The sequence below is a fragment of the Panthera uncia genome, chromosome C2, assembly GCF_023721935.1.
Source record: "Panthera uncia isolate 11264 chromosome C2, Puncia_PCG_1.0, whole genome shotgun sequence".
Lineage (NCBI taxonomy): Eukaryota > Metazoa > Chordata > Mammalia > Carnivora > Felidae > Panthera > Panthera uncia.
The window spans coordinates 66,530,383-66,553,017 of record NC_064810.1 but is presented as its reverse complement, the minus strand read 5'-3'; the positions used below and the strand labels follow the sequence as shown (position 1 = coordinate 66,553,017).

General features: G+C 40.4%; 1 protein-coding gene across 1 annotated transcript in view; it reads right to left on the bottom strand.

The window, feature by feature from the left end:
- Positions 1-9,495: 9,495 nt before the first annotated feature.
- Positions 9,496-22,635, bottom strand: part of CASR (calcium sensing receptor) — a 29,553-nt gene continuing 16,413 nt past the window's right edge. Inside the window, 3 exon segments of the mRNA XM_049628285.1 lie at positions 9,496-11,571; positions 12,855-13,008; positions 16,404-16,634. Of these exon segments, the coding sequence (XP_049484242.1) occupies positions 10,058-11,571; positions 12,855-13,008; positions 16,404-16,634 (1,899 nt within the window). The 3' untranslated portion in view covers positions 9,496-10,057.

Below are 22,635 nucleotides of genomic sequence, written 5' to 3'. Positions count from 1 at the left end.
TTTGATAAGGAAGGTAAATGTTTTAACTATGATTGGAGAATCTAAAGGCTTAAATCTTATAATTCAACTCAACCTCTTACATTCTAATTTTCTTCTTCTGTCACTTCAAGTTAGAGTGAAAGAATCCATAAACATTGGTGGCTCACACATACCACCTTCTGGATTATGTTTAAATCAGAACTGAAGTGGATCATGCTGTCGACAGACTCATGTAGTGTTAAGAGTGGTGTTGGAGTGGTGTAGGGCAACTCAGCATCCACAGGGCTCTTTGGGTGCTGACCTCTTATTCTGATAATTTTAAAATTTTTTAAATTTATTTTTGAGAAGGAGAGCGGACACAGGAGGGGGAAGGGCAGAGAGAGGGGGGACAGAGGATCTGAAGTGGGTTATGTGCTGACACTAGAGAGTCCGATGTGGGGCTCAAACTCATGAACTGTGAGATCACCACCCGAGCCTAAGTTGGACGCTCAACTGAGTGAACCACCCAGGTGCCCCTCCTATGATAATTTTTATAAGCGCTAATGCAATAGAAATTTTGTTTCTGGCTCAAATATTTTTATCAAAATTAAGAAAATCAGAGTCATTGAGGCCTCATTAAATACAGTAAAATCTGTTCTACTAGTGTTGGTGGGTTATTCTGAAATAGCAAATGAAAATTGTTGGGTATTATTGATCAGATCAGGTAGGGAAATCTAGGAAAGGGAAAATGATGAGGTTTTAGTAGAGTGAAATGTTTTAAGTTAGTGAATTTTGGGGAGAAGACAAAATAAGAAGGAAGAAACTAAAGAATCTTGGGTATACAAAAGTTTGTTGAGCCAAGAAAATATCTGGAGTTGAACCAGGTACATTAGAGGCTTCGGTTTAAGTGTGAAATCTCTACTCTCAGCTTCCCTGATTATGAGGCCTACGCTGTAAAATTAATGATACTATAATGGGAAAATCCACAACCTCCACCTTGGGGGAAGGTCTGGAAGAAGTTTGGGAGGGGCTTGTGCAGTAGACCAAGGAAGTGATTTTGAGGGCATGGTCTTGGATTCCAAGTAACAGTGACTATATAAGCTTGGGAGCTCAAGAATGTCTTGGAAACCTCAACTATGTTGAATGTCCCACCAAAGTGGTTTTGCCAGGGGAAGTAAACTAGTGTTTTTGTGTGTCCACATTAGGTCATTTGTTCTGCCCAGTGGCCATTGCTATCTGGGAAGGAACCTTAAGATGATGGGAACTTAGAACTTATTCTTTGGTGTGTTCTTAGATCCTGACCAAGAGGGCCGCCTGCATGGGAAAACAGAGAAACTAGAGATACTGCAGGATGTTTGGGAATGAGGAGAGTGCATCACTCACATTAAGGAATCTTCAGGAAAGAGGTCCCCAGCAATGGAAGAGGGTCTCTAAAGAACATATGAAAGTACTAATGAGCAGGAGTCATCTGTAAACATGTGCTGGGTATCAGTCAGTATGGGTATGAGTATCCCAGTTTACTTTTTCTTCCTCTCTGTGCCCCATCCTTGGAGAGGATTGCCACATGTGTAGGGAAGCAAGGGCATAGCACCTGTGGGATAAATAAGGAAATGGCTGACCACAACCCCTTCCCTGAGTACTGGCTTCTCTGTCTGCAGGAGGCCTGAGCTGAGGGGAAAGGGAAGGAGACTAAATTAAACCAAGTTTGACTGTAATAAGAAACTGGACATTTGAATTACTGATTAGGACCTCGTGTCACCTAACAGTTATCAGAAAAGTCATACCCAAGTTTTCCACTTAGGGAAAGGAGAACTCGCTCACGGAGCAGATTTAGATGGATAAGGACACAGAAATAAAGTTATTTTAGGATTATATCCCATGATTTTTGCTTTTTTGATATGATTATTACAGTTGTGAAAGTTAAAGGCATAGATGTCTCGTGCCTTAATTAGGATGCTGGGGGGAGAAGGGAAGGGTCAAGAGACTGGAAAAGAGGAGAGATTGAAGGATGCTAATAATATTCTGTTTTATATTTGGGTTAAAATTTACTTACCACATTTATATAACAAAGAAAGTGATTTTTAAAATTATTCTTTGAATGCTTTACCTTCCACCTTATTTAATATTAAATATTAAATAAATCACTTAATATTGGCCAGGATGTAGGGAAATGGATTAACACTCTCCATAGCTTATCCAATCAAGAATTCTGATGGATTTACATCAAGACCCTACAAATGATTTTTTCTAATCTACTTCCCACTATAATCTTGGCCTTATAAGTCCTTAAATCATAGCTAAAATACCTCAGGTAAGGCTGTGTTTCTTTCTGGTTCCATCCCTCCCTCCCTTCCTCATTTTAATGATGTTATATAGCATTGCAAAAAAAGAGAAGCAAACAGATGATACTATTTTCCTTCCCTATATTTTCTCTTCTTCCTTTTCAATGAAACCTCATTCATATTATTCTGTGAGGTCACACTATTCTGTGTCCTACTATCCCCCTTAACATTACTTCTAGACTTGATTATGTGTTTTGACATAGTACACACACTTGTCATATCTGTTGTTTATGGGCTCTCCCACAATGGGATTATAGTGTAATTTCCTTAGCCATCCCCTGGATGTTGTGCATCTGGATTTTTTCTTGTTTGTATCACAGAACTTCAACAGTGTATAAGTGATCCCTTGGTGCAGTCTCCAGGCATGTGGCTCAGGTGGGTTCTCATGTAGCTGGAATATGTTGCCGCTAATTAATTTTGTTTCCTGTTGGATTATTTCCTTGGGAGTGTATACATAAAAGAGAAACTATTGGCACAGAGGCTGAGAAGGATCTGTTTAAACACTTTTAAACCTTTTGCCCAAGGACAATCCAGAAAATGAACCAGCCCACAGTTAGTTTATCTAAGGAGAGATCATAATAGATGACATCAGAAGATCCAGGCTGTCTTTCATCAGCCTCCAAGACCTTTTTCATATAGTTCAAGGAATTACTTCTTGAACTTTGTTGTCTTATTTTTATTTTCCAACTAAAATTTTAGCTGTTTGGCAGACTTTCAGGTTCTTTTTGAGTGTTTGATGGACGGACTTCTCTTGTGAAAATGGGGCCAGTCAAATCACTGAAATTCTATTGTGTGATTTTTTTTTTTTGGCTGATTAATTCTTTTTTATTTTTTGGATGCTTTTTAACATTTTCTATTGTGGAAATTTTAAAAACTTACAAAAATAATGTGGCACCTGGGTGTCTCAGTCAGTTAAGTGTCTGACCCTTGATTTTGGCTCATTCATAATCTCATGGTTCGTGTAATTGAGTCCTGTGTTGGGATCTGTGCTCACAGCGCAGAGCCTGCTTGTGGTTCTCTCTTTCCCTCTCTTTCTGCCCCACTCTAGAAAAAAAAAAAAAAAAAAAGAAGGAATAGAAAAATGGAGTTCCATGTACCCATTATCAGCTTCACCAACCACTAACTTTCTGTTGTTCTTTCTTCTCTTTCTCCTTGTATACTTATTGCCTCCTCATATTGTGATATTTTAAAGCAAATCCCAAACATTGTATGATTTCACCCATAAATACTTCAGTGTAAATCTCATCTTATTAAATGACCATGGTGCACATGGCAAAGCAAATGGGGTAAAATGTTATCAATAAGCAAATTTGGGTAGAAGGGATATATGTGTTCTTTGTACTACTTATTTTTGTAAATTTTCTGTAAGTTTGAGATTATTTCTAAGGAAAAAGTAAAAAAATGACCCCCAACCAAACAAAAAACATGAACACAATAATATCACAGCTGATGATCCAAGGAATAGTTTTTCTTGTTTTACTATAAATCATGCTCTTGGAAATAAATTAAGGGAGAAAACTCAGATAAATATTAAAAAGAAAATAAAAATCAGTCACAATTCTAACACCCAGACACAATCACTATTAATGATTATGTATTTTTCTTCAGTCTACACACAAACATATGCCTATCATTAAAAAAGTCAAATAGTACTAATGAGCTTATAACCAAGCACATAATTCCGTTCTCATCTTCTCAAGTACTTGCTCCTGCTTGCTCTCTCTTATCTGCTAGCAGGCTCTAATGGCAAAGTGCCAGCTGCAGCTCTGTTTTCAGCATAGTACTTTCTTATCTACCACAGCTGTTAAGATGAAAGGGTATCATATTTTGCTTGCTTTTACTCAGGAGAATGTGTTTTTCATTTTGTGTTTGATCTTAAAAATGCTTTGTTTGTGGGGCAGTGTATACTGCAGATTGGTTCATCCATCATCCACTTTGACCTCCTTCTAGCATGTCTTCCTATACTCTATAGGCTGGACAGCAAAAGCCACATTTCCAGACCCCATTGCAGCTTGGATTTTGCACATGGCCAGTGGGAGGCTTGGAAAGTTGATGTGAATGGGGCCAAGTACAGTGGCAGAGGGGTTTGATTCCTCAAGCTACAAGGAAGAGTCTAGCGTCCAGTTCCGTGTGCCATGGGTGCTAAGTGGCAGGCAGTGGAAGTAAATGAAGTTTTTGCCAGAAGAACCCCATGGAGGGATTAGATATTTCTTCTGACTGCATTGTTCCTGATTGTGTAGCATCCAAGCTTGGATCATCAGAAGTTTATAAGCATCTTGATAACTTATAACAAATCTAGGATGAATTTTATGGTCTTCAACTCAGCCACTTGATAGAAGAAATGACTGAACTCTATGATACTTCAGATTCTAAAAGCAAAACCTCCAAACTTTAGTCATCTGTGGTTCTATGATTTTCCATATTTTCCCCATACTCTTGAAGGTGATACTTTTACAGGAGTTATTTTTTTTTTTTTGGCAAATAACCAATTATGGCAGCTAATATTATATTCTCTTTACATAAGAAACTAAGACAAATAAATTTGGACATTAACTACCTCATCTAAGGACATATTATAGTTTATCTGTTATGATGTTTGGAATCCAACTCCTGGTTTTCCACGGCTCCAATACTCGACCTATTCATGACTAACAATAAAGAGAGTCCCTAAGAGTCCTGGAACCAATTATAGCTGTAGCAGGACTTTATAGGAGTGGGTAATTTTTATCTAATACAGTTTGTTTATTTGTTTAAAACTTCACTACATGGCTATTTTAAATTATTTTCTTAATTTTTTGGATATAATCTTGTGCTTTAATGTACAAAATTTGAGAACTATAGACATTTCTAAAGAAGTGGAAATGATTAGTCCATCACCAAGTAGCAGTGTCTTTACAATGTGAATGTTTTCCTAGGTCAGATAGAAACAAAACATTTAAAGAAAATTGGGATATTTTGGACAATAACCATATCTTTGGGTTGATATCAAGGAGAATAACACATTCTTCCAAAAACATTTCCTGATACTTTCGTCAGTGATCAACTCCTATATTGACCATGAGGGTTATTCTTGGGCTTTGATCTCTTACCTATTTTCAATATACTCACAAACATTTGCACTCTACGTTCTGGGAACTCAGTCTTTGAGTTAATTGTTTTATTGGTTCTAGCCTCCTACTCTAGCTAGTTATCCAGGTAGCTAGTGTCCCAATTTCAGAAGGAGATAGTTGGTGATGTGCTTCTATTACTCCCCCAGCCCCTTACTGCAATCCAGCTCTTGGTATAAATAAATAACCCTGCCTCCACTCCAAACTCCCCCCACTCTTGTGCATGATTCAGGGAGGGGATGGATGTGGTGGTGGTTCCAGCAGAAGAATGACCCCCTAACCCCACTTGATGCCTGGGTCACAGTTATCTTACTAGTCCCCAGGTACAACTTCATGCTGGTTCTGTCCAGCTTCCTGCCTCTTTTTGGCTTCTTCTAGTAGTTCTCCACTTCTCATACCACTAGCTGAGCAGCAACTCTCAAGGCTAAAACTCTTCTCCCTGTCCTTTGAATGCACTTTTGTTTCTGTGACTCATCCTACCCTGTACTTGTTATATCCCTGACCCCTACCTCACTCCTTGCATGATAACAGAGTTCTCATCCAACTGCTAGTATTTTCCCATGATCCAGGACAGGAATCCAGGGTTTCCTGGACACCAGTGATCTCATTACAACAACTTCCTTCCACCTATCCCACTCCAACCACCTTTGAGGTGCACCTTTGTATCCAACGGACTCCTAAAATGACCATTCAGTCTTAGACCAGGGATGATTAACCAGCACCCCTAACTAATGCTGTGTTGCTCTTCCAGCCCAGATATGTTCAAATTCAGTAAATGGCAGAAGGAAACTGGTCTGTGCAGAGCTAGCCCACAGAGCTTCTATGACTTTAGCCAGGCCCAAAGAGATAACATTGCTCTGAAATGCAACTTTTTGGAGAAAAACGTAGAGAAGTCCAATTTCCCCCAATTGAAATGAATGCAGTTAGACACAAAATAGCCATGTAGTGAAGTTTTAAACAAATAAACAAACTGTATTAGATAATAATTACCCACTCCTATAAAGTTCTGCTATAGCTATAATTGGTTCCAAGACTCTTAGGGACTCTCTTTATTGTTAGTCATGAATAGGTAGAGTATTGGAGTAGTGGAAAACCAGGAGTTGGATTCTAAACATCATAACAGATAAACTATAATATGTCCTTAGATGAGGTAGTTAATGTCCAAATTTATTTGTTTTAGTTTCTTATGTAAAGAGACTATAATATCATGTAGTTGATGATTATAGGGACTTGAAGAGTGATAATGTTGCATGATGATCATTACCTATAAAATTCTAATGTAAGTTCTTAAAATCTTCTAGGAAACTCTCTCATTTGAGTGAAAATCCTTCATAATTATAGAATTCATTTTTATTTTCAAAAGAAAAATAAACAGTTTCCATTCCCAATGGACTCTTAATAATCTTTTGGAAAAACTCTTGACTGACTTTATAAAAGAGAGAAAACAAACCCCTGTTTTTGGAAGCTACTGGTTTTCAGGTTTGTTCTACTAACATATAATGGATAGAAAATGGCTGTTAATGATCTAAAACCAAAACCCAGAAAGGCTAAGAACACAAGGTTTATAGTTCTCCAAACAGATTTGAAGGACTAGAATATTGGTCAGACTTTTTTTAGGGGAGGAGAGAGATGGAGCTAGTTGGTGGGGAGAGCACTAGAGGGAGACCAGGTGGATCTCTGAGAAAGGCGCTGGACTGTTTCCTGAGCTGAAAACGCTCAGGAAAGGGGGAGTAGAGTAAAAATGTTGTATTAGTTTCCGTTGCTTCTGTGACAGTACCACAAACTTAGTGGCGTAAAACAACATAAATTTATTATCTTACAGTTCTGGAGACCAGCAGTCCGAAAAGGCTCTTACTGGACTAAAATCAAGGTTTTGACAGGGTTGGTTCCTTCTGGAAGCTCTGGGGAAAATTTGTTTTCTTGCCTTTTCCATCTTCTAGAAGCCTCCATGTCTCTTGGTTCATGGTTCCTTTCCCTATTCAAAAGCAGCAATAATCTCTGGAGTTTTTCTCACATCACATCATCCTTACACTGATTCTCCGCTTCCTTCTTCCACTTCTGAGGAGCTGGTGATTACATTGTGCCCACCTGGACAATCCAAAATGATCTCCCTACCAAGGTCAGCTGATTGGCAAACTTAATCCCATCTGCAGCCTTAACTCACTCTTGCCATGTAACGTAACCATCATAGGTTCTGGAGATTAGGACGTGGGCATCTTTGGGGGGCTGTTATTCAGTCTTTGACAAATGTCTATACAGATTTGGAGACACATGCCCTGTTTTCCCTCTGGCACCTTGGAAGCTAGTCTCTATGAATTCTCCATACCATCATGGGGAGGCAGCAGTTAAGTAGAGGCCGGGAGGGAGGGGCCTGAGAGCTGCCTGGCAGTTCCTAGGCTCCAGTGTTCTCTATTCATGAGAGAGCTGGCAAGCCTGAGAGGGCCCTAGCAGTTGGGACAAAGTGACACAGCTGTGAAAATCACTGTGGATCCCATGACCGGGACCATATGGGGATGGGAGGCCTCATAGGATGCCAATGTGGAGGCATAACAATTACTGAGGACCAGATCAGAATGTTCTCAGAGATGTCAATAGGAGCTGCTGATGTTTGAGGAACCCCACCTCCCTTTACACTAAAAGCTCTCATGGAAGGGGTAAGGAAGAAACCTCTGAACTGATGCCCAGAAATCTGAACCAATTCAGAAAACTCTGAAGTTCCTGAGAAAACCCCAGTTTGACTAAGATGGAAGTTTCTGTCACTAGGCTGAATGGGAATTTGAGATAGAAACTAAGTTGTTAGAGAAAAATAAAGTTCACGTTTTACACTCCTGAATCTGTGCTGAGAGTTGTGCTGCAACTCAAATGAAGATAATGATGTTGAGTCCAACATTCTCAGATTTAATTGCTATATTTTGGCTTTGGCTTAAGAGCAGCATTTAGAGTGATCTGAGAAACTACTGCCAGACTGGTGACATTCTTCTCTTGGCGTTGTGATCATAGAGGCAGAGCATGGGGGCCTCTGGGGGGGTCTGATTGACTTTCTGGGTTTGTTGCCATGAGCAAGTGTTACTAGGGCTGATCAGAGTTCTTGGGGTTATTATGAAGAAAGTTTGTGTCATCAGTGGGCTTGTCATTAAAATCTGAATGGTAAACAAAGTTTGTTTTATATTTTAATGAAGTGAAAAAAATAATTACAATATCAGTAATAATATTAACTAATATTTATTGAATGCTTACTATATGCTAGGCACCATGCTAAAGTACTTTACATACATCATCTCATTTAATTCACATAAGCGCTCTGAGGGGAAAGAATGATTATTACCTCTATTTTAGAGACAAAGAAGCTGGGGCTTAGTGAAGTTAAGGTTCCCTGCCTGTGGTCACCCAACTTGTAAGTGACTGGCTTGAACCCAGGTCTCTCTGTCTCCAGAGCCTGAATGCTCAGAAATATGCCATTCAACCACTTTAACCACCTATGGGCAGATTCCCACTGCTGGAGGGATTTTAGGTATGGCATTTGGCAGGGAGAATGCCAGGCTAATGTCCTGTGAGAGCTCTCATGGAACACTTTCTTACCCCAGCAACTGGTAGGGGCTAATGACTGGGATCTTGTTTTCCACAGAGTCAGCTGTGGATCTGGCTTCGGGAATCTTTGGGGACAGGGATCGGGGGAACTTATGGATCCCTGGGGCTTACTTGGGCTTAGCTCATGGAGGTGAGGGTGGTGGGGTAGGCAAGGATAGGCAAGGAGCTCAATAATACTGCCTTATATTAACCAGACTGACATTTTTTCAGTTTATATTGTCCATGAACTATTATAACATTATTATAACAGAAGCATTTTCTTAGAGATAAAGCTACATATAGCAATATTAATTACAGATACAGCTCATTGGATTCATGCAGTTCCTTCCCAACAATTTGAGGTGATTCTTGTGATCCTGGAATCTAAACATGGCATCACTATGACATTCTCCACCAGACATGTTGGTGTAGGAGGGATGCTAACCTTCTAGATGTCACATGATAGCAGCAGCAAGTAGGAGACCAAATATCTTATGGTTTTCATAAATAGGAGGGGACATGTTCACCTTATGCTCTTGAACACTTGAAGTTCTCTTCCCATTGTCAAGGTGCTGGGAAGCACTGATGATGTTCTGTCTTTCAGACTCTTAACTCTAGTGATGGCCAGTCTGAACTTTTTTCACTCTGCACACTTTTGTGTCTGGGCCAGGCTGTCTGCAATGTTCAGGGCAGGCATTTCGGTGTTAAGAAAAAAAGAAGGGAATAGGTGGGTTACTAAAGTCTTGGTTTTATATCTGGGCAGTTGGATGGGATAGAATGGAGGATGAGAACAGAGGAAGAGACATGAACAGCAAATCTGACTATGATGATCTCAACACTCTGACATCTCCAACCACAGAAGGACACGGTTCTTTTTTTTTTTTTCTTTTTAACTTTAGAGGAAACATTAGTCAATTCACTGTTATTTAAAGCAGTGCAACTAAATTTGAGGTGTTTGGCGTGTCTTATTTCTCCTTCCACACACAGGGGAAAGGAGTCTGGGGCGATTCCTCATCCCTGTCAGAGAACACGATCCCAGGAATCCTCTCTGGATCCTCCCTGGACTGGCCACCTTCTTCCATTTTATGAATGCAGTATATTTTCTGTGACAGTGCTGCCACCACCACTGATGACAAAGCTTTGTGAACTGGACACTACAAGTGCTGGGGACATCTCTTCAGGGTCCTCCATCTCTGGTCGGAAGTCCCCGTCTACAGGCCCTTGAAGGCCTCTCTCCTGGGCACTCAGTTCTGAGTCTGTCTCCCCGCACTGTAGTGGGAGTAATGCCTGATGTCTGGTGAGGGTCTCATTGCTTTTCTGGGCCTCCAGGGAGTTCTGGTGCATAGAATTCCTGTGAGCCATGGCACTCTTCTGAGGCTCATCAAAGCTCAGTGAGAAGGTGACTGTGCCACTGCCGAAGATGACTTTCTGCTTGCATCTGGGCTGTGGCTGTGGCTGTGGCTGCTGCTGTAGGGACGAGGGCTGCTGTGGCTGCGGCTGCTGCTCTTGTTGGGTCAGGGCCAGTGGCTGCTGCTGCTTTTGCCTCTCGGGCTGTGGGAAGGGGTCTTCACTGTTGCTCTTACTGCTGATGGAGGAAGAGGGTGTGGATCCCGTGGAGCCCCCAAGGCTGCTGGACCGCTTGCGAGAGACGTTGCTGCGGCGTAGCGTGGCCCGGGCTGCTACTTTGAAAGCATGGGCAGCAGTGCTGCAGCGCACCTCCTCGATGGTGTTACGTGATGGCTTGAAGAGGATGATGTAGACCTTGTTGAAGAAGATGCAGGCCAGCAAGCCAAAGCTGGCTGCCAGGATGGCGATCACTTCCACGGCAGAGACAAACTTGCCATAGGTGCTGGCGTAGGCTGGAATGAAGGAGATCCAGACGATGAAGAAGATGAGCATGCTGAAGGTGATGAACTTGGCTTCATTGAAATTCTCTGGCAGCTTCCGGGACTTGAAGGCAAAGAAGAAGCAGATGGCAGCCAGTAGGCAGGTGTAGCCAATTAAGAAGCCCAGGGCCATTAGCGAGCCCTCGTGGCATGTGATAAAGATGATCTCATCCTCCAGCTCGTGGTTGCGGTAGCTTGAGGGTGGTGCAGTGTAGAGCCAGATCACACAGATGACAATCTGCATGAAGGTGCAGAGGAAGACCAGCAGGAACTGCAGGTTGAGCCCCCACCACTTGCGGTGGAAGCTCGTGGGGATCTTGGCCTCAAACACCAGGAGGACACGGTTGGTTTTCACTAGGATGCATGATATGCAGAGCACGAAGCTGATGCCAAAGGCTGGCTGGCGCAGGCGGCATGTCCAGTCCTGGGGCTCACCAATGAAGAACAGGGAGCTGGAGAAGCAGCAGAGCAAGGAGAAGAGGAGGAGGTAGGAGAGCTCTCGATTGGTAGCCTTGACAATGGGTGTGTTACGGAACTTGAGGAAGACACCCAGCACGAAGGCTGTCAGGAAAATGCCCAGCACAGCAAAGAGAGTGAGTGCAATCCCAAAGGGCTCCGTCCAGGACAGAAACTCAATCTCCTTGGCAATGCAAGAAGTGTGGTTCTCATTGGACCAGAAGTCATCGGGGCACTTGTCACAGGCACTTGCATCTGTAAAATGTTTCAGGGAAGAGTTAGTCACTGTGGGGCATAGACTAAGACCTGAGTGTAAAAGTGTTGGTAAGGGTATACAGATTATTGGATGCGGTCACTTTAAACTTTCTTTGTTAGTGAAATGATCGAACTCTGACTTACGTTTGTTAACATACTTATTTAATTTCATGTATTTTTAATAGTTCTGTTATTTTTTTCCTTTTACATGGTGGGGGGTGGTGCTACCCCTATTAGCACTACTTGCTGATGGTCTTTAGCAGAGAATGATCACTCTTGCTGGGCAGGTGGCTGGCTGCCTACATACCAGGAATCTAGCATAGTTTACCAACTTCTCACAGTATTCACACTCAGCTTGATACATTTTGGATATATGGATGGACTTTGTGGACATGTCAGAGCAGACTTCCTCTTCGATCAAGGCAGAATATCCCACACAAACGACCTGTGCCTTCCTCACTCCACATTCATGACTTTCCAATGAGGGAGACTGCAGACGCATTCAGTCAGTAGACATTTATTAAGGCTCTACTATGTCCCAAACACCTTGCAGTTTTGGGGAGTTAAAGGAACATGGGCTTTCAGTCAGAGATATGGATGGGAATCCTGGCTCTTCTGTTTACTAGCTGTTTGGTCAGGCTCCTTAACCTCTCTGAGCCTCAGTTTCAATCATCTATGCAAAGAAAGCAATAATCCCATTATTGTGGTAAGGATGAAATGAGATAATAACAGTAATAATAACAATTATAGTTAATATGTGTAAAGCATCTCCAAATGCCAGTTAAGGTTTTTACTTAACATTTATCTAGAACTTAGCATGTGCTATAACAGTATTAACTCATTTAATTCCCCCAACTCTGTAAAATAGGTTTATTATTATTTCCACTTTGTAGATGAAGAAACTGAGGTACAGGAAAAGCGTAAGTAAGACAGCAAATACGATGCCAGGCACCCAACAGGCAATATATCATGGCCTATTAATTGTGTAGTGTAGAACAGACAGAACTTTGTCTATTTAGGGCTACTGAGCTGTAAGAAAAGGAATATCAAATTGGAGAGTGGCATCAAAGTAAAACGAAAGATGTGTAACCTTTTATGGTATTACAAGGCATCCAATATTTCTTTTCTATCCCCCTCAATGCCCAGCCCAACGTGACTCTCAGACATACCTTGTTAAATGAGAAATTGTGCGAAGTACCTCCTCAGCCTACCCCTTCCAGGGACTTGGCTGACCCCAGTGCTCCAAAGTGAACTGAGCACTGCAGGAGAGCATGTTCCTTTACCTGTTTCATCACTGTACTCCCCATCAGGACATTCCACACACTCAAAGCAGCAGGTGGGCTCCCCCTCAATGATTCCTTTTCTGGTCCCTGCCAAGCAGTCTCGACTGCAGTTGGAGAAAGGTACCTAGAGAACCAAGAGCACAAAAGTGAAGGGCTGCAGCTGTGGGATCAGTCTCCCCTTTTGACACAAGCACGGAAGAGGAGTTTGTGCACAAGGACCAGTACAACAGACTTCAGACTCATTCCAGACAGAGGAAGCCCCAGAGATCCTTGTTCTTATTATCAATGAAAGGGAGGTGGGAAAAAAAAAAAGAAAGGGAGAGGTGTCCTTGGGCAAGTGCCTGCAGGTGTGCGTGCGCGCGCACACACACACACACACACACACACACATCCATGGGAGTCTGGGAAGATTAATTGTTGCCACTCTACACAGTGACCAAAATCCTCCTTAAATAACCCCCCCATTCCATTCCCTCCAAGTCCCAGAATGGGACATCTGTTTGCTTTCCATGGAAACAAGAGTTTAAGGCAAGCTAAAAGATGCAGGGACACAGGTCTACATACATATAGAGGGATAATCACAAAGGGAGATGCTGAGATGAGAGGAAATTTGTTTAGAAAATGGGATTCTGAACTTTGCAGTGAATTGCAATTCCTGCAACTTTATTTTAGGCTTTATAGGGTGACTTCTGAGATCCTTGAACCACTCAGCAAGGCAGGCAGGACAGGCATAGAGGAGCCAAAAGTAAATGGATCAGAAAAATATGTCAGGTAACTACTACCCAAAAGAAATCTGCAATAGTGATATTAATTTCAGATAACATAGATTTTATTTATTTATTTCATTAGTGGACTTCAGGTGCATGGAATTTGATTAATCATAATCCTTGTTTTCCCATCATTACTTGTTCATATTTCAATCACTTTTAGCCAGTCATTTTTAATGACTACCCCCAAAAAAAGCTAGGACTAGAACAGTAACCTGCACTTAACTGTATGCTTTCCTCTAACCTCTTGCTTCCTTCCCTACTATATATTCATACCTGAGATGACCACCATTCTCTGTTTGTCACAGGCAAATGACATTAAACATTCTTTCTTTTTAAAAAAAAACACTAAACTTTCAAGGGACAGATGAATCTAATCTTATGTGAACTCTACCAGAGATTGGGGGGGAAAAAGGGGAACATCTTCTAACTCATTCTTATATAAAGGCCAGTATAACTCTGATTCCAAAACCAGATGAGAACAGTATGAAAAAGAAAAAAAAAATTACAGGCCCATCTCACTACTTTAAGTTGTCTTTAGAAGCAGACCTGAGTTGTGGATTTGTCTACAAGTGTTTGCAAGGAAAGTTCTCCCAAGAAACCAGGAAGAGAATGGAGCAAGTCAGACACAGAAGGGAAGAAGACAGCAAGGGTATGATCTTGAGCAAAGTCCCTTAGAGGGTAGCTTCTGCCTGATCCCATAGGGGAACTCTCGACTGTAAGTTATTCCTTAGAGCTGTCCTGACCTAAGGAAAAGGGAGCCAGGGTTTTGGTACTTCCACACCACTCATTGTTAAGGATCTTTTTAGGGAAATGTAAATTTGTAGACTCTTCTGCCTTTCTGAGCCCTGTGGGCAAAGTGGGTTCTATTAGCTCGCTGGTAGTTTTCTGAAAAAGTGTGGTGAGTTCTGTTAGAAGCAAAAATATATAGAAGTCCTGGAGATATCCGCAAAGTGTAAGGAATCTGAAAGGACCTGAGAAGAGTACAGCTACTTTTTATCACTTGAATATAGATGAAAACACTAAAACAATTAACAAACTCAAAGGACATAGGAAAGAATATGTAGCATGATCATGTTAGGTTTGTGCCAAGAATGCAAACAAGTTCAGTACTAGAAAATCTATACTGCATCTATATATATATAATCCACTGCATTAATAAATTAATGGAGAATAATCATGATCATCAGTAGATAAAGAAAAAGCATTTGATGAAATTCAACACAAAATAGCAATTAAAAACTTACCTGAAAAAGGGAGATAGGAAGAAATATCTTTAACTTAAAAAGGGCAATATAAAAACTTCTTAGGTAAACATCATTCTACATGAAAAAATAAAAGCATTTCTTTTAAAACAAGAATGCCCACTATAACCACTATTATTAAACATTGCAGAGTTCATAGCTAGTGGGATAAGACAAGAAAAATAAGGGCATAAATATTGGAAAGAACTCAGTAAAACTTGTTATTTACAGATGATATGATTGTCCACGTAGAAAACTTAAAAGAATCAGCAACCAAATTATTAGAAATAATTGGGGAGCAGCCTCAGACTGCCACAGACTTTTCTTACCCAAGTTTCATTAGTTTTTCTTAAAAAGGCACTTCAGCTTTTGTTTGCTTTGGTTGATTACCATATCCTTAAATGGTTGTTTTTCACAGTTTTGTCCAATTTATTGCTTTATTGTTTCAGAAGCTCTTCTTCTCATTCCATATGATCATGTCAAGTAACACAGAAGGGTGCATACTATTTCCAAAATGTTTCTTTAAAAAAAATTTTTTTTAAAATATTTATTTATTTATTTATTTATTTATTTATTTATTTTGAGAGAGAAATGGAGTGCAAGCAGGGGAGGTGCAGAGAGAGAGGGAGACACAGAATCTGAAGCAGGCTCCAGGTTCTGAGCTGTCAGCACAGAGCATGATGCAGGGCTCAAACTCAAGGACCGCAAGATCATGACCTGAGCCGAAATCAGACGCTTAACCGACTGAGCCACCAAGGCACCCCTCAAAATGTCTCTTTAATAAGACTCTTCCCTTCTCTCCCCACCTACCTGCTTGACTTGGAGACATCTTACAAAGTTAAACACATGGAAATCAACAAAGGAAATTTTTTACTATATCAGAAAAATAACTGGTTTGACGAGGATTTTTTAGAAAACTTGAAGAGAAAATAATTGGCATTATTTTCTAATGAAAGAGGGATATAAATGACAGTATTGGACCTGATGATTGCTAAGATTCTTGGGACCTTGGGAAGGAAAAGAAAGGAAAAGAACTAGTGAAGGACATTAGTACTTTCAACTATAGTAACACAGTACCCTCAGAGATGTTATCTTTCCCAAGTTACCAACCCATTTGATTTTCTAAGAAATTGTCCTTTTGATTTATAGGTCAGCCCGGAGCTATTTGGATAACAGGGAACTACCTCTGTGTGAATTGTCCAGACCCTACCTTGAGTGATATTTCTGTTTGCTTAAATATTTCACTCTGGTTGGGGAAAGTTTTAGTCAAGGAAACTATTAACCATTTAGCCAAGGGATCAGATTTGTAAAGAATAAGAATTTTCTGAGGATTATCATCTGTATACTAAACACTCATGGATTTCATGGAGAATCTTGGCATTAGAGCTATATGACAAGAGCTAACAAGAGTTAGTGAGTTGAGGGAAGTGGTCTCATCATTTTGCAAGTCCAGTGGTGAAGCCTAAGGCCCTTCCGAAGTCTAGCACAGTTTCCTGCCTGTGGTGGAGGCATCTGTGGTTCTGATGGACAGCACATACCTCCCTGGAGAATCCACTCCACAGGATTTTCTCCTCATTGATGAAGAGCCTTTCTCCTTTCTTGGCATAGACGTTGTAATATCCGACTTCCTTAAACACTATGGAGCCATCCTCTGGAGAGAGGTGCCAGTTGATGATGGAATAGTTCCCCACCAGGTCCCCACATTCATCAAAAGTCACCTGCTCCCCCATATTGTTGGTAAAGTTTAGGTGCCGTAGGTGCTTCAGGACCTAAAGAGGAACAGAGACTTTGAGTACAAGCCACAGGGCTACCACATATGTTTAAGTATGTTATGTACTGCATGAGGACAGTAAACTATCTTGTTCTAACAAAGTGGAAGGAACATAACTTTAGGAAGAGGCACCTTTTTCTAATTTACACTAAGGTAATTGTATGTGTTAGCAGTAGCCCTGGTAAGCCACAGGCTTTACTTGATACTCAAATTGTAACTGGGGCGAAAACACCTTCTTGAAGTCAGGAAAGTAGACTGGGCACATCTCACCATGGCCCCTGGCCAAATCAAGTCTTCTGCAGGTACATCATCAACTGGTGGTGCCCCAGGAAGGGCAGGGTTTGTAACCCAGAGCCATTCCTGGTGCCTTCTGAGATGGGTTTTGGGGAAGGAGTGGAGGCATGAAGTACTTTTAAGATCTGTTCCATCTTTCTTTATGCTGCTGCCTCTGTGAAAGTGTCTTGCTGCCAAAAATCATGGAGTGGGGTGAGTGGAAGGAAGAAAGAAATGAGGCTGTGGGTGGAGCCCTCACCATCACTGTTGTAACAGTCATGGCCAATCCCTTAATCTTCGCAGGGTTTTATATGTCATATAACTCTTGTATAAAAAAGTAATGATAATAATTGTTAAACTTTAGGGGCGCCTGGGTGGCTCAGTCAGTTAAGCGGCCGACTTCGGCTAAGGTCATGATCTTGCGGTCCGTGAGTTTGAGCCCCACGTCGGGCTCTGTGCTCACGGCTCAGAGCCTGGAGCCTGTTTCAGATTCTGTGTCTCCCTCTCTCTGACCCTCCCCCGTTCATGCTCTGTCTCTCTGTCTCAAAAATAAATAAACGTTAAAAAAAATTTTTTTTAAATTAAAAAAATTAAAAAAAAATAATTGTTAAACTTTATTGGTCATTTTACTACACTTTAGGCGCAAATGCTAAATGCCTTATATTTATTATCTAATCTTATCCTTACAACAAATAGTACTATCACCCCCATTTTACTGATGGGGAAAGTGAGGCATAGGAACAGAAGTATCTTGTTTAGGGTTACACAGTTAGCAAGTGGTGCAAAGCCTGCGCTCTTAATGGCTATGCTCTATTGTAGTATTGTTAGGCACCTGGCTTTGCTTCCTATGTGCCCCTGACATGGGTCAGGAGGAGACAGTGAACACTCAGCCCCTTCATGTGGGATGTGCCAGGGGTCCCAAGGCATCAAGAGAGAATAACACATGGTCCAGCCTGTGAATATAAGTGTTCTTGCTTCTACTGCACCTCACAAGTCACCGAGATTTATCACCCTCCTCCAGCTCTGAGCATGTTTCCTCACCTTGTAATGAGAGGGCTGGTCCAGAGAGGTTGAGGAATCTCTGCAAACTCTGGTATGGACTCTTCTCTCTGTTCTGTGGCTTCATGGTCCCTGAGGTACATCTAGAGGCACCTCTCCCTTTTATCATTATTTTTATCGTTACCCCTAAAAAACCAACATCTAATCTGACACTGGGGAAAAGTTTGGGTTGAGTCTGTCTAATGGATGGCTTTACTGAGGCCTTGCACCTATTATCCAGGTTAATATTCATGACAAACTAGGTGACTTAGCTAGGCCCCTTCAGGGCACCTTTAATATTCTACCCATTCCAGAGATGACACTGCTTTTTAAAACTATATATCTGTATTCACTTTACTTTCAAATAAACATTTATTGTAAGGAAAATTAAATAGGGAAAAGGAGTCACCTGAATTTGCTCATAAACAGCTCTGGGACAAGTTTGGAGACAGAGTCAATGGCAGACCATGTATGCACACAAGCATACCACCCTGGGTGCCTCACCTAACCTTCTGTATGGGATTTACTACTTTAGTGTCCTCACTGCTACCCTGGCAGACTCTGGCTGCCCTGACTTTTGCCCAGAGCTATGGGGGAAAAGGGGGTGTCCTTCCCTTCCTGCTATCTGTTCTTCTATTCTGCAGTCAGAACTGCTGAGCTATCCTCCAAAAAGATGGAGAATGAATCCTACTGAGGATTCATGCTACCTGTGTTCTCCTGAGGCTTCCTTGATGGTCATCCATCTTATATTTTTTCCTCCATTTTTACTGACCTTTTAAAACTGTCTGCAGAGCAGTACCCCAGATATTTTCCTTTTTTATACCTCCAGTTCTCCTTCCTTTTCCTCCATGCTCTTGGAATGACCTGGCCTCCTCCTATACAGAATGATGTACATCCTTTTGTTTGTACCCCAACACATCCTTGTCCTGACACAGCTTTTCTTCCCTGAGAGGAACATACAGTCCTTCTGCTGTGTACAGCTGAGCTTCTCTTGCAGCACTTAGAACCTCATTCCTTCCACCCACTCTGGAACCTCCATTCCATAGTCATGCTTTTCTTTTCCCACATCCTGCTGGGGATCTATCATGGCTCAGATGAAATATTCTTCAAACTTCTCTAGGTAGCTTCCAAAACCTTCCATACTTTGGTTTCATGTACCTACCATTACTTGTTAGTGCAAATGTTTTATCCTAGTCATACAGTTTCCACTGTCCTTTCCACAATCATGCTAACTCTGTCTTTGCTCTGATGTGTGTAAAAGGAGATGAGAAGAGTGGAGAGGTAGGGAACTACCTCTTATTTACACTTCCTATGTGCCAGGCATTGTACTAAAGCTTTACACACAATATCTCATTTAATCCTCACAACCACTCTATTATTATATTCATTTTATAGATGAAGAAACTGAGGCATAGAAGTCAAGAAACTTGCCGGTCATAAGCTAGAAAGTTCTTGAGCTGTGATTTAAACAGGAGCTTTTCCTGCTGCACTCTCCTGCCTCTAATATAAATGATTTAGAATGTCCATGGCAAATATTTGTCAGTAATATTTCCTCATTAAATATATTTTGAAAAAGCATCACTGTTATTTGAAGAATAATTTTAAAAGCATATATACAGCAATAAAACTGGAGTATTGAGCATAAATTTACTTCCTTCTTATTCAGGTTTAATTCCTTGGTTCTCAATATGCCAGGCAACAAGCTTCCTCTCTCCTTTTCTCTGTCTTTAACTTCTCTGCAGTGAAAGTCTCCAGGCATTAGTGGATGAATAAGGAAGGGAACAGGGACAGTCATTTTATAATTAAATTGTTATCTTCTACATTGGTCAGGCTGGACAGAAATGTGACTCAAAGATCACCACTGGCTGTAATCCTTTTGTGTTGCTATTGGCATGGGATGGAGATTTCTACCATAATCCTAACATGAAAGAAGAAGAAGTCAATCAAAAATCATTTTCTTAAAGTTTCCATTAAAAAATTATTGTAAACACAGGGTGAGATGTGTGTGCTGTTAGAATCAGTCAACAAGTAAATATTTATAGACTATCCACTATGTGTTCTGAGCTAGGCTGCAGTAGTATAAGACATAGTAATATAGTCCTCATCAGCTAACTTATAGGGTATCAGCTCTAAATAGAGCTAAATTCAGAAGGGATGGAAATTTAAAAGGGCTGAAGAGGTCAATACAGGCTTGAGGCATGGTAGAAATTTGGATTGGCAAAGGACAGAAAGAAGGAGGGTGTTAAAAACAGTGGGAATAGCATGGACAAAGATCAAGTTAGGAATAAGCATGAAGTGTTCTGGGGGCAGTAAAGAAACCAGTCTCTCAAAATTCGTGTACATGCTAGAGAACAAGAGGAAATAAAGTAGATAGGTAAAGAGGATTCAAGGCAAAGAGGCTGGATTTCATATTAAAAGGCACAGGATCAGATAATAACAGGTTGATGAGAATGTAGAGAAATCTCCATACACTGTTGGTGGGGATGTAAAATGGTGCAGAGACTTTGGAAAATAGTTTGACACTTTCTCAAAAAGTTAAACATAAGAGTTACCACTTGACCCAGGAATTCCACTCTTATGTGTAATCCCAAGAAAAATGAAAACAGATATCCAAAAACCTGAACACTACTGTTCATAATTCATAATAATAAAAAATGGAAGCAACTTAAATGTATATCACTCGAATCAATGGATAAATAAAATATGTTATATCCATATGATGGGATACTATTCAAGCCATAAAAAGGAATGAAGTACTGATACATGCTACAACAAGGATGAACCTTGAAAACATGCCAAGTGGAAGAAGTCAGTCACACAGACCACATATTTTATGATTCCCTTTATATGAACTGTGCAGAAATATCCAAATATAGAGAGACAGAAAGTAGATTGGTGGTATTTAGGAATGGGGAGATGAGAAAGTAGGGGGTGATAGCTAAAGGGTATGAAGTTTCTTTTTGATGTGGTGGAAAGATTCCAAACTGATTGTGGTTATGGTTATACAACTCTGTGAATATACTAAAAACCACTGTAGTAGGTGAACTGTATGATATGTGAATTATGTATCAATAAAGCTGTTACCAAAAAAGGAGGTATTGAAAGGGATTTCAAATGTCCAAATGTGACTTCATTGGTGGAGCAGGTAGAGACCTTGATAACAAGGTAACCTTGAGTACATTTGGTATCAAGAGTTTACTAATGAGACATCGCAATTCTACCCTCAGATGGGACAGGGAGATAAGGATAGGCAGAAGGTAAAAGCAGGGCAAACATCTTATCCAGAAAAGGAAGAACCCAGGATCTTTGTGGCTAGAAATTTTATACCCAAAATTTATTAGACAAATCTCCTCTAAAGTTAAAGACACTATCTTATTCCTTTCTGTGTCCCCAGTGATTTGTAGAGGGCCCGAATTTGAATGGATACTCAAACTATGTCTGTTGAATGTTTAGTTGACAGTCTAGGCATTAAACTAACACTGTTGAATTTGTCAAGTGGTGCTCATGATGAGGTGTTCACCAGTCTGAGGATAAGTAAAAAAATAAATAAGGTCAATATGGTGTCTATATCAGTTAAAAGAGCAAGTAGGTAGAAAATCAATAAAGGTGTAAAAGACTTGAACAATACTTGATCAATAGCACTTGACCTAATTGATATTCATAGAACACTCAACCCAATAGCAGTAGAATACACACTCTTTTCAAGGGTACGGAGAATATTTACCAAGATAAACCATATTCTGGATAATAAAACCAAGTTTCCATAAATTTAAAAATATTCAAACAAAGTATGTTTTTTGACTCCTGAGAATTTAAATTAGAAATCAGTAACAGAAAGATATTTGAAAAATCTCCAGATACTTGGAAACCAAATAACATACTTCTAAATAATATACGGGGTTAAAGAAGAAGTGGAAAGGAAAGTTAGAATGTATTTTGAATTAAATGAAAATGAAAACATAGCATACAAAATTGGGGGGATGCAGCTAAAGCAACATCTAGAGGGAGATTTTTAACAATAAAATTACTATAGTATAAGAGAAGAAAGGTCTCAAATTAATGACCCCACTTTCCAACCTAAGAAACTAGAAAAAGAAGAGCAAATTAAATTCAAATAAAGCAGGAGAAAGGAAGTAATAAAGCTCAGAGCAAAAATCAATGGAATAGAAAACAGAAACATAGAAAATCACTAAAACTAAAAGCTGGTTCTTTGGGAAGATCAATAAAATTGATGACTCTCTTCCCAGACTGATCAGAAAAAAAGATGAAGATGCGTATTTCCAAACAAAGAATGAGAGAAGTGACGTCACTAGAGATCTTGCAGACATTTTCAGGATAATCTGAGAGTATTATAAATAATTTAATAAGCTGGCACAAAAACAGACACATAGACCAATGGAATAGAATAGAAACCCCAGAACTAGACCCACAAACGTATGGCCAACTCATCTTTGACAAAGCAGGAAAGAACATCCAATGGAAAAAAGACAGTCTCTTTAACAAATGGTGCTGGGAGAACTGGACAGCAACATGCAGAAGGTTGAAACTAGACCACTTTCTCACACCATTCACAAAAATAAACTCAAAATGGATAAAGGACCTGAATGTGAGACAGGAAACCATCAAAACCTTGGAGGAGAAAGCAGGAAAAGACCTCTCTGACCTCAGCCGTAGCAATCTCTTACTCG